This window comes from Myotis yumanensis, unplaced genomic scaffold (assembly GCF_028538775.1).
Source record: "Myotis yumanensis isolate MYYU_CA2020_CCGP unplaced genomic scaffold, mMyoYum1.0.hap1 SCAF_14, whole genome shotgun sequence".
Classification (NCBI taxonomy): Eukaryota; Metazoa; Chordata; class Mammalia; order Chiroptera; family Vespertilionidae; genus Myotis; species Myotis yumanensis.
Window position 1 is genome coordinate 6,079,663 of NW_027223765.1, and position 17,028 is coordinate 6,096,690.

Sequence of the window (17,028 nt, forward strand, 5' to 3'; positions counted from 1 at the left end):
CCATCGGGGGTGGGAGCCTGCCTTCCAGGGAAAGGGACTGAGAGGTGGTCAGTGCTCCTCATAGTGACTGGTCGAGCGGTCGTTCTGGTCATTCTGGTTGTTCTGCCGTTATGGTCACTGGGCTTTTATTATATAGGATTATGAAGTTATTTTTAGAAAACAACAAATAAAAATGGCAAAACTCTTCTATTTGTGTGTATTTGTATAAAATTTTATTTTTAAAAACCTGCATGGAGAGATATACATGCAGGTTATCTGAGGAGGATGGGATGAGTATATTATGTATCTCAATTCATTTTTATTTTTAGCCTTATTACAATAAGTACATTTCACTCCTATAATTAAGAAAAATATTTAATGAAGCAACAGCCCCTTAAAACTAAAAAAAAATATTAGCAATAGGTACCAGTGAATTTTGAAGGAGAACCCCTAAGGCAGTCAAAGCTCAAATTTTTTAGGCTTTGTAGATTAAATTCGGTAATAAAATTACTCCCAGACACACACAGGCACCAGTACAGACTGTGCAAAGATGGTTTCTATTTGTTCCTTGGTGCTCTGCAGCCCACGTATTAGTTGGTAGGCACATAAAATGCAAGGGTGAATAGAAAGGTATGGAAACGAGGGGCAGACTCAGGCCAGAGAGATGTTAAAAGTCTCTGTGATGAGTTTATATGGAAAAATGTTCTCCCCCTCCTTCCTTGTCTCCTGAAACTCCACCAGCCGCTGGAGTTCTGAGCTCAGCGCGTGCTGCCGTGTGCCGAGACCCCAAAGCTCACATCAGGAGCCCACGATAACCCCTGCTGCATTATGTAGATATTTTTCCTGCTTACCATCGTCACCGTTGGCCTTTGATGGATTAAATCTCAGCACATTTTTTATGATGTCAGATCTCAAGTCTTCCTAGCGTGGCAGCAGTGAAATGGAGCTGTCAGAATCGGATAAAAATGATACGATGGCCCCTGAATCTCCACCTATTTTTTCAAATGGCTTCATGCTCATACTGAATATGGCGGGTGATAAAATAGGGTCCTGTGTGTCTCTAGAAATGATAACCCTTTTAGAGGATGAACAGTCTTTTATGTCCATTGTATGGGTTTGCTGTGATCCTGAAATGCCAGTGCCTCCTGATGGATCAGGTCTTCCTAGAGCTGTTGCCCCCTCCATAGCATTGCTGTTAATATGGTTACGAGTGAAAAAAAAAAGCTGCTTTGATCTTAAAAGAACAATTAAAAAAATATTTACCCTGTGTGATTGGTTAACTGTGTGGGGAAAAACTATCTTCTCAGCTTACACCATACGAAAGTCAGTTCCAGATGGATTAAAGAATTATGTACCCAAAGAAACTATGAACAGCTGGAAGAAAAAAAATATTTTTGAATATGGGTAAGGCCAGCTTTCTTGAGTAGAAACCATAACGAAAGAAACCATAAAAGGAAATTCTGGGGCTATATATAGATCAGATACTTTTATATTCCCCCGAAATCATAAATCAAAAATCTCATGCTTACAAAATCTGTACATTTTTGCATCATATATAGCAATCTGTGTACTGTAAAGAGATTTATAAAGATGTGAACAGATCTTCAGCCTCCTTAGTAATAAAAAATGCAAATTGAAATAAGCAAATATTATTTCTACCCATCGTAATATCAAATTAAGGTCTGACAAGGGCTAGAGCAGGGGTGGGCAAACTTTTTGACTCGAGGGCCACAATGGGTTCTTAAACTGGACCGGAGGGCCGGAACAAAAGCATGGATGGAGTGTTTGTGTGAACTAATATAAATTCAAAGTAAACATCATTACATAAAAGGGTACGGACTTTTTTTTTTTTTTTTTTAGTTTTATTCATTTCAAACGGGCCGAATCCGGCCCGCGGGCCGTAGTTTGCCCACGGCTGGGCTAGAGCCTGGTTTGCTCTCTGATCTCCTCCTTCACTGTGCTCCAGCCCCAGAAGAACACACCACCCATGGCCGGGCCTTCGGGATGTTGTATGTACCTCCCGGCTGCCTGGAGCGTGTGGCCCTCCCTCCCACACATTCCCGACCTCTGTTTACAGGACATTCCGCCAGAGGGCCTGCTCTGACCTGTGGCTAATTGTCTTACTCTTCTTCAATCTTTGCTATAAGGCTTATCATCACCTTAACGATTTCTTAGGTATTTGTTTGTTAATGGCCTTTTTCTTCCCACTTGAATTTGCATTCCATGAGCTGAATACCCATCCACGAGGAACATGCTCAGACACTGCACATGTTCACGAAGTGAGTGGATGAGATGTCGTCATCCTTGTTGTCACTGAGCTCATTTTACGATAGGCGCTGCCCTGGCGTAGGTACTAGGGGGTGAAACAAGTATAGGACGTGGCACGTTTGGCCACGGAAGCATGGAGGTGCAGTAGGTGGACATTCTCCAAGGCAGGGAGGGAAGCACAGAGGTGGATGTGTGTGGAATGAGCATAAGGATTCCTTTAGAGATGGGAGTAAGGAAAGTGTGGTCCGGTTAGTGGGAATGAATCCGGGGGGAAAATGGGGGTGGGAGTAGATTGGGAAACACAATCCTGGGGAGAAATGATCCTATTAAAGGCCCTGGAGGCAAAAAAAAGAAGGGGTCTTATTTATTTGTGGTCTACTCGGATTACTGTTCAGATTGTTGATCTTTTTAACTTGATACCCTTGTAGGACACCAGGAAATATCATGTGCAGTTTGGTTGTAGAGCAGTGGTGAAGTGTTTATGGATACTACCCTCAAATGTTCCCATATTTGATTCCTTTCGTAGACTGTGAATTCTTTTAGTAACTAATGTTCCCTTGTCAGCAAAGTGAATTTATTCTGTAGCTTGTGTAAACACGTTCTGTGATGGGAGGCACTGGGGAGAGCGTCCCGGAAGGAAGAAACGGAGCGTCGTTCTAGAGTTCCTTTCATATTGTTATGGAGCCCGTCAGTCTGTTATTTCTCCCAGCAGAGCCAGTGAGTGTTTTTATGTGTTAACAGCCTGTACTAGCGTTTGAAAACTATTCGAGTAGCTTTTGCCTTAAAGATATTTTAAACTATGGTAATTAAGCTGCACGTTATTAAATTTTGTCATAGATCGTTTAAATTTTAGAGAAAAATATGACTCCTTATAGACAAGTGAGAATTTACTTTTTTTATACTCTGCAAATTTTGGATTTCACTTATGAAATAGTGGAGTCCTATTTCTTTGGTTTACTCATTAATCAAGTGGTTTTGTGGTCAGATTCTTTAAGCAGTACTGATCTATTTCTGCTGATTTAGGCATTATTTTCTCTGCATTTGACCAATGTCATATACTCGTTAGAGTGTAGCTTGGGCTGTCATCTGCAACTAGAACAGAGGATGCTAACCGGCTTACGTGGCACTTACGACTTTAAAAAAATATATATTTTATTGATTTTTTACAGAGAGGAAGGGAGAGGGATAGAGAGTTAGAAACATCGATGAGAGAGAAACACCGATCAGCTGCCTCCTGCACACCCCTCACTGGGGACGTGCCTGCAACCAAGGCACACGCCCCTGACCGGAATCGAACCCGGGACCCTTCAGTCCGCAGGCCGATTCTCCATCCACTGAGCCAAACCGGCCAGGGCTGCACTTACGACTTTTGATTTAGTTTTATCCCCATGTGTTCACACATAAGGCTCCAAATAATAATAAGCAGAAAGGCAAAACCATGAATAAATCTGCTAAGAGAGCCACAAAGATTCTAAGGGTTAAGCTTTCAGTACTCTTTACGTGTAAACTACCTCTTTGCAGTTGGCAGTGGGAGCTGGTTGGAAGTTCTCCCTGAGAAGTAGCAGTTGGCTGGGATGAGTGTGCGAACAGAGCTGGGAGATGGATGGCGGCCAGGGAGGCTGCTCAGGGGCCTCTGCCTGATGCAGTCAGTGGGCTCTGTGCCTTTAGAGCAGCGGTTCTCAACCTGTGGATCTCGACCCCTTCGGTGGTCGAACGACCCTTTCACAGGGGTCGCCTAAGACCATCAGAAAACACATATATAATTACATATTGTTTTTGTGATGAATCACTATGCTTTAATTATGTTCAATTTGTAACAATGAAATTGGGGGTCACCACAACATGAGGAACTGTATTAAAGGGTCGCGGCATTAGGAAGGTTGAGAACCACTGCTTTAGAGCATTGAGGGGAACGGGAAGACGACTGGTGGGTCTAGCAAAGGGGATGGATATGGGCCTAAAACTTGTAAACAGCATCCTGAGTATCTAGAGCAGTGATGGCGAACCTTTTGAGCTCAGCGTGTCAGCATTTTGAAAAACCCTAACTTAACTCTGGTGCCGTGTCACATATAGAAATTTTTTGATATTTGCAACCATAATAAAACAAAGACGTATATTTTTGATATTTATTTCATATATTTAAATGCCATTTAACAAAGAAAAATCAACCAGAAAAATGAGTTCGCGTGTCACCTCTGAAATGCGTGTCATAGGTTCGCCATCACTGATCTAGAGTGATGGTCCAGTATGATCCCGCGTTCTGGGGTGGACACAGTTGGTTCAGAAATTGATGTTGAAGAAGAAATAAGTGCATTAAAAGGCAGATATAATAAAACTACTGGACAAAAGGACATGAAACCTGGTGATGGAGCGAAACTCTTTCTTTGGATTTATGTACACAATTTACTAAAGGAACTGGAATTCATGCAATTGGCCCGAGGTTCCAAGCAAGTTGAATATGTTGAATACTGATGACAAAGTGCAGGCAACCTGTGGTTGGTTCTACTTTGAATCTTCGAAACTCCAAGAACCGTCTTCTGTCCAGATGCCTTTGTTTGCCTTTCACTGTCACCTGGAGAATGCGGTTTCTTTTCATGGGCCCAGGGCAGATGACGTATTCAGGGCGCTGTCCTGTCATATACTGGCGGAGATGCCAGTTGTCTGTCTTTCTGCATAAATGAGAGACTTTTTCTGAGACCAAAATGGGCTGCGCCTGACCTGTTGCTACCCATCTGAATGACAACATGATTGGGTCCGCCCGCCCCCTGGAGCCGGTGCCTCGGCGGCATCTTCAGACAGATGCCATCAGCTCTCTCCTCCTGCGAGGTGACCTGTTGCACTCTTCTGCTTGCAGACTGGTGATGCACATCGAGAGGGACAGCAGGAAGACCTCCCCAGGCAAGGAGCGGCAGCCAAGCGGCAGCGAGTACCTGTCCAGATGCCTGGACCTCCTCATCCGCCACATGGTGCGGGAAGTGCCGCGCCTCCTGGGTAAATTGCGGTCTCCTCCCCAGGCCCCTCGCTGCTCACCTTGCTGGGACTTGGCTTTTCGGCGTCGCCCCCTTTTTTTTCTCGCTGGTGTGTGATTGCAGGCGAGTGCAGTGCCACTCTGTCTTGAATGTGTAGTTTCAAGATCTCCACGTGCCTTATCTGTCTTCCTAGTTATTTTGCATCAGTGAGGTGATGGAGGCAAGGGGCCGGCTAAAGGTTATGTTGGGGTGTCATCTATGGTAAATGGGTGGTTTTGAAAAATAAGTAAAAGAAAAGCACTTTAATTGCTCAAAATTGGACTTAGGCTCTTATCTTGGGTAGCCTTTCTCAAATTTCTGCTTAAAAAACTTACTCTCTTAGATGAGAACCACATATTAATTTATTGTTAAAAGGACTTAGGAATGCATAACCATTAACATTTAATATTAGCAGCTTTCGATATTAAAATTGAAAACTGTCTATAGTTTGAAAAATTAAAAAATATCTCATAATGATTTGCAAAAGATGTTTATTACAGCTAATCCCTTATTTCGTTGTTATTTGCAGAAATTAAAATCTAAGGGATGCTTACATTTAGTTTAAATCCCATTCCATGCTTTTGCAGCAGATGTAGCATGAAACCAGGAATGTGTAAATGCTAAACTGATCCCACCCATTATGGTAAAACATACTTAGACTCTGAAATTCATGATATGAAGTCAGAGTAATGGAAATATCTTCATGGCTGAACGATATGCCTCTGCTTCTTACTGATACTTTGGGAGGTATTTTTTGCCTGTTAATGACTGAAAATGGAGCATTTCAAAATTTATTTTGGATTGTAACCTTTCTTTAATCTTCAGTCTGAAGGCTTTGTGAGTCGAGTTTCTTACTACTAGACTCATTCTGTTTAGGAGATGATGATACGGTTCAAATATCCACAACACACGTTTTATTTACTATTGGGCTTATCATCCAATGAGAAGTTTTATGAATTGACCTGTTTTTTATTTCCATCTATTCTATTAGAAATTGTGATATATAATCTGTTCACTTATCGTCTTTAATTTTTTTTTCTGTTTACCAAAGTAATAGGCACTTATGCTTGAAATTTGGAAAACACACACACAAAAAAGGAAGGAAAATTATTTCTAAGGACCCCCCCCTCCCCCCGCCCCACTCTACTGTGCTGTTTATAAAATCAGATTTCTAGGTGAGAGATTTAGAAGCCTCAGCTTTTTGTTATAGTCTCAATATTTGTCAGTAATATCTCAGCTTCTCTCCACTCCATTTATGTGGAGGTTCATTCCCTCAGCAATCTTACTGGTTTTCCAGCCATGATGGGTGGTCCCTGAGTATCCGTGACCTTCACCTCTGCAGGTGACATTCTCACCGCCCTGGCTAATGTGTCCGGTCGTAAACACCCGTCAACAGTTCAGGCGAAGCAGCTGAAGCTGTCTCTCCCCCTGATGCCCGTGGTGCTTCACCTCGTCACCTCCCAGGTATGATCTTATCCAGAGAAAAATAATATGACTGCGACTCCCTTCTTTTTTTTTTTTTTAAATATGTTTTTATTGATTTTTTAAAATTTTCAGAGAGAGAGGAAGGGAGAGGGAGAGAGAGATAGAAACATCAATGATGAGAGAGAATCATTGATCAGCTGCCTCCTGCACGCCCCCTACTGAGGATCGAGCCCACACACCCGGCATGTGCCCTGACGAGGAATTGAACCAGCAACCTCTTGGTTCATGGGTCGACTTTCAAATACTGAGCCACTCTGGCGAGGCCGTGACTCACCTTCTTTGTAAACTAGAGCTGAGAAACGCCAACTCAGACAAAACATGTTCGTTTTTTCCCCTTGTCCATGACTTTCAGGATCTAATCTATGGAAACTCTCACCACGCAGGTATTTCGACCTCGAGTTGTAACGGAAGAGTTCCTTTTCAGTTATGGAACCATTCTTGTGAGTAACACTGAATTTTTCATGTCCCTAATAAAAATGTGGCTGTCTCTACTGTTGGTGGAATTTGGTGTCAGAATGAGATAATTTTAAAATTCTCGTGGCATTTATTTGTCTCTAGGGAAGCGACCTTTTTCTATTTTTATCTGTTGACTGTAATAAAATTTGACATTTGGAGAAAAATGCATTTTCTCCTGATAATGTATGTTGTTCACAGACAGCCCCAAGTAGGGTAAGCAAGTCCGTAGCAAACACTTTTACCCACTTTGGTATTACACATTCTGAGAAAATTTTAAATAATAAAACTGGTGGAAAGGAAATGCTGGGGATGCATTGTCATTATTATTTACATTGGCTTACCTTGCCCAATTCTGTGCAGTCACTTTTTATGATGGCACTTCTCTAAGTGAAGCTTCATTTAACTTTTTCTTTAATTTTGATGAGATGGGTAGCAATGCAAAACAAATCAGTGTGCTCTCTCTCATTCCAGTTTTTGCTTATAAAAATAGTCTTTGTGGGGAGAGACCAAGATGGCGGCGTAGGTAAACACCGGAGACCGCTGCCGCAAACAACCATTTCAAAAATACAACTAAAAGACTGAACGGACATCACCCAGAACCACAGGAAGGCTGGCTGAAGAGAGACTCTACAACTAGAAGGAAAGAGAACAGCAAATCGAGGCTCAGAGGCGGCGCAGTGTGGAAAATACAAAGGTACCGAGGTGCGCGCGCAAAGCGGGCTGGTGGCTGAGGGCGCGGTTGTCGTTTTCTGCCGGGAGTGAGTCTCAGACTCTGGGCTCCAGATCCGGGCGAGTCTCTAGGGACCCAGACTCAAACGGGAGAAGCGGGATTATCCGGCATCAGTTGGGACCTGAGGGCAGCTTTCTCTCCGAGGTTTGCAGCGGCTGCCGGGGTTCTGAGAAGCAGAGCCTCTGGGAACGGGACTGAGCGTGGCCATAACTGCTCCCTCCGCCCGCCCTGTTGATCCCGCCCCGCCCAAAGCCTGCGCACAGCCATTTGCCGAGTGCCTCAGGCAAAGGCTGGATTAGCGCCTCCCCAGAAGGCAGACGTTTTCCACACAGCTGATTTCCACAGCCAGCCGGCCTGGTGGTCAAACCCCTCTAGTGTTAACTACAACAATTAAGGCTTGGCTAGAACAAGACTGCGCACAGAGACCACAAGGGGGTGCACCAAGAAAGCATAAAAGATGCAGAGACAAAAAAACATGACAGAAATGGAGGATATGGAGCTAAGAATCGCAATTTTGAGGGCTTGCCATAAATTTGTGCAGAGCCTCACGAAAACTAATGAGACCCTCGATGCTACGATAAAGAAATTAGAAAGTAAGCATACACGGACTGAAATAAAGAATATTATACCCAATAGCAGACCAGAGGAGTACAATAATCAAACCAAAGATTCGACAAAAAACACCCAATTGGAAAAGCAAAATGAAAAAAGAATCCGAAAGTGTGAAGATAGTGTAAGGAGCCTCTGGGACAGCTTTAAGCGGTCTAATATCAGAGTCATTGGAGTGCCAGAAGATGAGAGACAGCAAGATATTGAAAACCTATTTCAAGAAATAATGGCAGAAAACTTCCCCCACCTGGTGAAAGAAATGGACTTACAGGTCCAAGAAGCGCAGAGAACCCCAAACAAAAGGAATCCAAAGAGGACCACACCAAGACACATCATCATTAAAATGCCAAGAGCAAAAGACAAAGAGAAAATCTTAAAAGCAGCAAGAGAAAGAGGCTCAATTACCTACAAGGGAATACCCATACGACTGTCAGCTGATTTCTCAACAGAAACTTTGCAGGCCAGAAGGGAATGGCAAGAAATATTCAAAGTGCTGAATACCAAGAACCTACAACCAAGATTACTTTATCCAGCAAAGCTATCATTCAGAATTGAAGGTCAGATAAAGAGCTTCACAGATAAGGAAAAGCTAAAGGAGTTCATCACCGCCAAACCAGTATTATATGAAATGCTGAAAGGTATCCTTTAAGAAGAGGAAGAAGAAGAAAAAGGTAAAGATACAAATTATGAACAACAAACATGCATCTATCAACAAATGAATCTAAGAATCAAGTGAATAAATAACCTGATGTACAGAATGAACTGGTGATTATAATAGAATCAGGGACATAGAAAGGGAATAGACTGACTATTCTTGGGGGAAAAAGGGGTGTGGGAGATGCGGGAAGTGACTGGACAAAAATCATGCACCTATGGATGAACACAGTGGGTGGGGAGTGAGGGTGGAGGGTGGGGTGGGAGCTGGAAGGAGGGGAGTTATGGGGGGAAAAAAGAGGAACAAATGTAATAATCTAAACAATAAAGATTTAATTTAAAAAAAAAAAAAAAGAAAGATAGATTTTTCAGTGGAAAAAAAAAAAAAAAAAAAAAAAAATAGTCTTTGTGTTCAGATTGTGGCCCGTGAATTATATTATCTTTTGCCCTTGCCTGGCAGTTACAGTATGTATCCTCCATGAGATGGGGAGCTTTTCAGAGGGAAAGCTAAGACATCTGTCATGCAGCTCTTCCACTTTTGCTTTCGTGTTTATTATGAACACTGAACTGAGATTTTAAAAATGCTGTAGAGGTGTCTGTTAAGTGAAGCAAACATCTCAAGGTTATTGTTTTGTTTTGTTTTTTGGTTTGTTTGTTTTGAATAAAAAAAGGATTGTCACCCACAAGTGAGAATAGAACTTCCTACCAGTGGCTCTCAACCTTCCTAATGCCGCGACCCTTTAATACAGTTCCTCATGTTGTGGTGACCCCCAACCATAAAATTATTTTCGTTGCTACTTCATAACTGTACTTTTGCTTCTGTTATGAATCGTAATGTAAATATCTGATATGCAGGATGTATTTTCAGGGGTCGCGACCCACAGGTTGAGAACCGCTGTAGGCTAGACGGTCCATCATAGGGCGAAGAATGATTTGAAGTACAGATGTGGAGTGCAGGTCACTGACTTTTAGTAAGAGGTGTGTGTAGTGTAGGCAATGCAGTGGACACAGTTGGGTGGACACAGTTGGTTCAGAAATTGATGTTGAAGAAGAAATAAGTGCATTAAAAGGCAGATATCATAAAACTACTGGACAAAAGGCCTTCCCCTCCAAAAAAGTCTAAATGTCCATGTCTCTGTGCCTTTAATGTGTTTTGCTCTACAGTCAGTCCTGGCAGCTTTTGTGCTCAGTTTCAAATCTTTATCACCCTGGCGCCTCGAATCCAAATTCTACAAAGTACATAATTTTTGTTATACACTCATAAGTTTGCAAATTATTAGAACATTGTTTACCACCTTCTTTAATTTGCTCTTCAATCTGCTTCTATGTACAATATGGGTATCATTGTAACATGACTGTGATTCTGCATTTATAATCCCATTGCACTCCATATCAGTGCGTGGAAACGGTAATTTTGCTTGCGGAGCCCACCTTGGAATATTCTGGCACAGTGTTTGTTTGGGACAGGTGTAACTGTCCCTGCGTTCCTTCTCTTACTTTTTTCTCAAGGGTAATACTTTTCTCTGCCTACATTCACCAAGTATACTGTAGTTTTCAAGAGAACTACCAAGTGTCTCCAACATGAAGGTCCTTATGGACTTTCAGGAATTACATGGGTTTTAGGGGGGAACTCATCTGCTCCACGAAATTCAGAAACAAGGGAGGAGGCATAATGTGGAAAGGTCTCCTAACTTTCTCCCAGATGTGGGTGTACTCTGTGAGGGTGGGGGGTATTCTGTAGGGGCTTCTTTATGGAGGCCCTTTTAGGAATGGAAAATAACTTACCTGGGTCCTACCTGGTTTGGCTCAGTGGATAGAGTGTCACTGGTCTGCGGACTGAAGGGTCCCTGGTTCGATTCTGGTCAAGGGCACATGCCCAGGTTGTGGGCTCAGTTCCCAATAGGGGGCGTGTAGGAGGCAGCTGATCAGTGATTCTCTCTCATCATTGATGTTTCTATCTCTCTCTCCCTCTCCCTTCCTCTCTGAAATCAATAAAAATATATTAAAAAAAGAGAAAGAAAATAACTTACTTGGTTCAAAGATAACTATGATATTGGAAAATTTTTATCAGTTTTTTCCTCCTTATAATGTCACTCAAATAGAGGAAGTGTAGGCCAATAAAATGGGAAAGGTCTTTGAGCTCTCTTCAGGATATTTTCCTAGATGGAATCTGGGCCAGTCCCATAATTCTTTTGTTATTGTTCTTATCACATCTGTTATCCGGCCTTAGCTGTGTGTTGGCACTGATGAAATACTAGTGAAAGAGAGAGAAGTATTAACTCAAATTAAAGACCTGGATTTTGTTATCCACACAGTTCTGTGCACGTTATTATGAGCCATTGAGGTTGGATGTTGCTTCTATGAGTTGATTCCTAATCTATACAGAAGACGCCAAAGATATTATTCAAGGCAGTGGTGACCTACTGATACCATGAGGCACAGTCTACTCCCATGTCTCAGAGCCCCTTAGAAATTCACAGTGCTGGTTAGCAAACTACTGCCTCTTGAGTTTTCTGCTTTAAGAGTATTCTTTTTAATTTTATTTAAACAAAAGTTTCCTAAACTTGTTTGAGAGGCTTTGTTTTTGTTTTGTTGGGCAGCATAGCTATAAATGTCTGTAGCCCAGCCCATAGAATGACTTTGTGAAAGTATCCTGAGCACAATGCGTCTCTGTCTTGGTGGCATGTTCCATTCATGTGTAGATACTTAGCATGATGTTCGGGAAGCCTTACTGGTCTATCTGTAGATAAACACCATTTTCTGTATTTTTCAAGATTTATCTGGTTGAGTAGCTACTGTATGTACTATGGCAGGTCTATTATCTTTTCATATTTTAAAAATATGCCTTAATTTGAAGTATTCAAACTTGGTCCACCTTTAGTAACTATCCAGTAGCACAACTTGCTGCCAAGAACTTTCTAGGCTTCTGCTACAGCAGCTCTGCAGGAGCTGTTGGCCTGCCTCAGGTGGGCGTGGAGACGGCAGTCAAGGTTGGTGTGATCTCCCCTCATTAAAAGGGTCCTAAAGGAGCAGGCTGGAGGGGGCTTTGGAATTGTGCTTCCCATTGGCTTCCATTTCTGTACTGGTACCAGCACATGTTTGCCTCTTTGATCTGTGGACATTTTTATTTTTTAGGTAGAAAAATTTAGGATACTTCTTATATATGGAGGCACGAGTATAGGAATTAACCTCCCCCTGCCCCCAAGTAAAACAAAGTTTTGGTCTTCTTATATTTAAAAGAGGCTAGTATCTGGGAAAAAAATCGGTAGGATGCTTGTAAACCATTATTAAGTTTTCAAAGGCTCCAGGCAAAAGAGGGCTATACAGCTGCTAATTGTTCTTTTCACTTCTTATTGACAGAAGCAGTGTGTCATCATACTTGTCCTCTTCAGTAAAACAGATACCTAAGGACACTGTTAGCAGTAAAGTGTCTGGCCGGTGCGATGGGGAAATTCCACGGTGAATACTGTCGTTTTGGGGGCCTCCATTGAATTGTGCTGGGAAACAGGAAGTGATGACATTGAGGAAATATGTTCGGGAGCTCATGGTGTGCACTGTGCTTCTCTTGTCCTTTTGAAGATGCTCTTGATTAACGAGCTGAGGAAGAGAACTCTGTTGTGTTGTTCTTAAGTTCTGGCCTCACTAGTTGATAAAAGCGTCATGGTTGTGTGGTGGTTATAGTTTTCTACAAAAAGGCATCACAATTCAAATAAAAGAGGAGAAAGAAATGATAACATTATTTTGATAGATTTTCATGCAAGAATATAATTATGAACTCCGTCATTCATGAATCTTTACGTACCCTGGCACTGAGATAGTTATTCTAAGAAAAGACATACTTCCTGCCTTCTGCAGATTCTTATTTTAAGCAAATGTTGCTTTGTTGATTGATTTTTTTTTACTTCACTTGCAGTAAATAAAGCAGAGAGAGTGCAATCTTATATTTGAAACAAATATATAATTATTCATTGCCAAGCAAATGTTCTTGTTATGAGTTTTTTCTCCTTTTTCTACAAACCTTGAATTCATTTTCTCAATTTGCTACAGGAACTTATTTTCAGCTTCTTCGAAGTGTAGTACTAAATGATATTGAATAGCACCGCCTGCCCTGGAGCCATAGCTTTCCATTTTCCCCTTTAGATGGGGCCATGTTCTGCCCTGCACTCCTTCACCCAATGAGCCCATCTGTGGGGAGGCGTTCATCCTTTTAGCTCCTCTGCTAAAACTCCCAGCTTTGAAACTTGCACCATCAGAAGGTAGCCTGCGTTACCCCTGTGCTGTGACACAGACGTCATGTACAGATTTCTTGGTCATTGCCCCTCATTCCTCCGAATCTTTCTTCACTGGGCCACTGTCAGTCTCTCCATGCTGCTCCTAGTACCATTCTTGGAGAACTGGATATCCCTACGGAGGGCCCTGCCAACACGGCCTCAGCGCTCCTCCGCCACCTTCTTGTCTTTCCCTTCCACAGCTGCCAACACCCATGAACTTATTTGCAGCATCACACTGGCCATCGCTCCTAATTTTCAGTGCCTCTGCTCCCCATCTCCAACAACCCTTTCATTCCTCTGCGACTTCAGTTGGTCTTTCCACTCTTCATCCTGCCCTCTCATGGCCCAACAGCTGCCTCTGGTCTTTACTCAACTTAGGGTTCCCTAGAGTTCCAGCCCCCTTCCCTGCCCTGGATTCACTTGTACCTCCCTTCCCTCCGTTTTCTCCTTTGCCCTCCTCTGGCAGAGCCTAATCCTGGTTCGATTCAGTTCTCTATGTATCCACCCCTGCTCTGAGGGACTAAATATAACTAGAGAAGAACACCATGTGAGTAGCGGGTCTCACTTTAAACTCATGCCTGCTCCTGTCGGGTGCACCCTCTCTGCAGACTGGGGGGTGCATCTAGCTCACTTTCCTGTTTTTATGTACCTGCACGCTCACCTACATGACCCTTTACAAGTTCTCTCTCCTCTTGAATTTCCAGTGCCTCCTACTCTGTCCTCACTTTCACCTGAATAATTCCCATCACACTAAGAAGGAAGAAGAAACATATCAAGACATTAAAATTGGTAAATCAATGAGACATTAAGTAGGGTCTTAAAAAAAATCAAACAGGGGAGGTATAAGGGAGAAAAGAAGTTAAAAGAAGTCATAGTACTCTGATGGACATTTAGAAAGAAAAAATGAATACACATGCATGGTTAGAAAATTCCAGCAGTGCAGACAGGCAGAAAGTGAAAACACGCCCCCCGCGCTCAGCATTTCCCTTCCCCAAAGGGAACCTCTCCAGGGGTTTCCTTTATGTTCACATCTATGTTTGTGCTTTGTCTCTGGATTCTTTTTAAAATTGTTCCAGAAAGATCACGGTATAAACACAGTTCAGTCTTACCTTCCTTAGTAACCCAGAGACATTCGGGTAGATTTAAGTCAAAAGACTTGTCTCTCCTGGTGAGTGAGTGTGGCTGTTACTGGGGATGGTTATGTGTCAGTTGGATTACCTTCACTCTTGCAGGTTGTCCTTTCTGGACTTACCTTGCTATTGAATTTATTCCAACATTAAGTCTCATCGATAGTGATTGGGATGTTTAAAAATGATCATAGTTAATAATGTATATATACAGTTTCAGATGATCATATTTTAAAACGAAGATGATGGTGTTTATAATTTGTGTATAGTATTGAATGCCTTCCATGAGTTGTTTCATTAAGAATGGTAGGTGGTTTGGGGGCCAATTGTTATCTATGTTTTACTTCAGAGTTATTTTGAAACCCCCACTTACTAGGGTTTTTATTTTTCAGAGTCATATTAAGTCGATAGACTCAGGAGAAACTAACATAGAGGGAGCCATAGGTGAGTAGACACCATAGGGGCATTTTACATCCTTGACTGAGGTACTTTGATACTGTGATTTTGAACATGTAAACAAACACCTGTAATGATCCCCTGTCTTTCTAGGACTGATGGCATCGGAAGAATTTATCAAGATCACGTTGTCGGCTTTTGAAGCAATAATACAGTATCCTGTTTTACTGAAGGACTATTGCTCTACGGTCAGTCCTGGCAGCTTTTAAAAAATAGGCTTTTCATTTACTTGGGAATTCTGCATATTGTAGAAATCTGAGTATGTGCATATATCATAATTTATTTACTTTTTAAAAAAATATATTTTATTGATTTTTTACAGAGAGGAAGGGAGAGAGATAGAGAGTTAGAAACATTGATGAGAGAGAAACATCGATCAGCTGCCTCCTGCACATCTCCCACTGGGAATGTGCCCGCAACCAAGGTACATGCCCCTGACCGGAATCGAACCCGGGACCCCTCAGTCCGCAGGCCGACGCTCTATCCACTGAGCCAAACCGGTTTCGGCAATTTATTTACTTTTGATAGACATTAAGTTATACCTAGTTTTTGGCATTTACAAACATTGATGGATATTCTTGTTCATGTGTTTTGCTCTGCATAAGAAGGCACTACTTTTAGGGCATATACTTAGGAATGGGATCAGTGGGTCTAGGACATACATAAACTCAGCTGGTGAACAAAATACCGAAGTGTTCTCCAAAGAGGGGGGGCCAGTTTACATTGACCCGGCAGTGTGGTACCTGGCCTCCTCCTCATCCTCCCCAACTCTTGTTACTTCACACTTTGTAATGGGTAGGTATCCAGCAGTATTTCGCCATAGTTTTAAATGTTTGTATGATCAAGACTGCTAATGAGGCTGCGTAGTTTTTCAAATGTTTCTTGGCCATTTGGGAGTACTCTTTTTTTTTTTTTAATTAAATCTTTATTGTTCAGATTACATTTGTTCCTCTTCCCCCCCCCCCCCCCCCATAACTCCCCTCCTTCCAGTTCCCGCCCCACCCTCTGCCCTCACTCCCCACCCACTGTCCTCATCCATAGGTGCACGATTTTTGTCCAGTCTCTTCCCGCATCTGGGAGTACTCTTTTATGAAGTGCTTGTTCAAGTCTTTTTTTTTATTTTCAGAGAGTGGAAGGGAGAGGCAGAGAGAGAGAGATAGAAACATGAATGAGAATCATTGATCGGCCACCTCCTGCATGCTCCCTACTCGGATGGAGCCCACAATCCAGGCATGTGCCCTGACCAGGAATCAAACCATGGCCTCCAGGTTCATTGATCAACACTCAACCACTGAGCATGCTGGCCTGGCTTTTTAAAATCTTTATTGTTGAAAGTATTACAAATGTCCCTTTTTGCCCCCATTGATCCTTGTCCCCTTTTAAGACTTCTTTGGAGGGGAAGGCCTTTGGCTTTCTGTAGATGCACCGTGATTTAGCTACATATGGACCTGCTTTTATTTATTCTGCTTAGGATTCTCTGTGCCTCTTAGGTCTGGATTGTCCTTTTTCATAATTTCTGGGAAATTCTCTCTTATCATCTCTGCTTATTCTCTCTTTTCTTTGCTCTGTCTTCTTCAGCTACTCAGATCACGTGTACATTAAACTTTCTTACTATATTTTTGATATATTCCATCATTTTTCTCTTTTAGGGTTATATTCTGGATAATTTTGTTTATATTTTGGCTAATTCTGTTTCTGTCTTCCATGTCCAGGGTGGTACTAAATATAGCCACTGAGTTTTTAATTTTGGTTATTTTTCATGTGTAGAAGTTTTGTTATCATTAGAAATTCTGCTTATCTGTTTTTTTTCAATCTACTATATTTTTAATAATTTTTTCCCTCTACATATTTCCTAGTCTGTGATTGATTTATTCACATTTGTTGGATGTAGTTGTTTTACACTGTTTGTGATAATTCCAATATCAGAAGACTGCGGTGCGCTGTGGTGTCTGTCAGATCTTGTTTGTGTCCACATCACCTTGTGT

The 17,028-nt window shown here is 42.0% G+C and overlaps 1 protein-coding gene across 4 annotated transcripts in view; it reads left to right on the forward strand.

Moving 5' to 3' along the window:
* The window catches only part of ULK4 (unc-51 like kinase 4), a 252,749-nt gene that overhangs the window by 65,471 nt on the left and 170,250 nt on the right, over nt 1-17,028 (forward strand). For all 4 annotated transcript variants that reach the window (XM_070391531.1, XM_070391532.1, XM_070391533.1 and 1 more), the window contains exons 23-27: nt 5,102-5,238; nt 6,598-6,719; nt 7,124-7,180; nt 14,980-15,031; nt 15,137-15,231. In XM_070391531.1, coding sequence (XP_070247632.1) covers nt 5,102-5,238; nt 6,598-6,719; nt 7,124-7,180; nt 14,980-15,031; nt 15,137-15,231 — 463 coding nt within the window. The remainder of the gene's footprint in view (nt 1-5,101; nt 5,239-6,597; nt 6,720-7,123; nt 7,181-14,979; nt 15,032-15,136; nt 15,232-17,028) is intronic.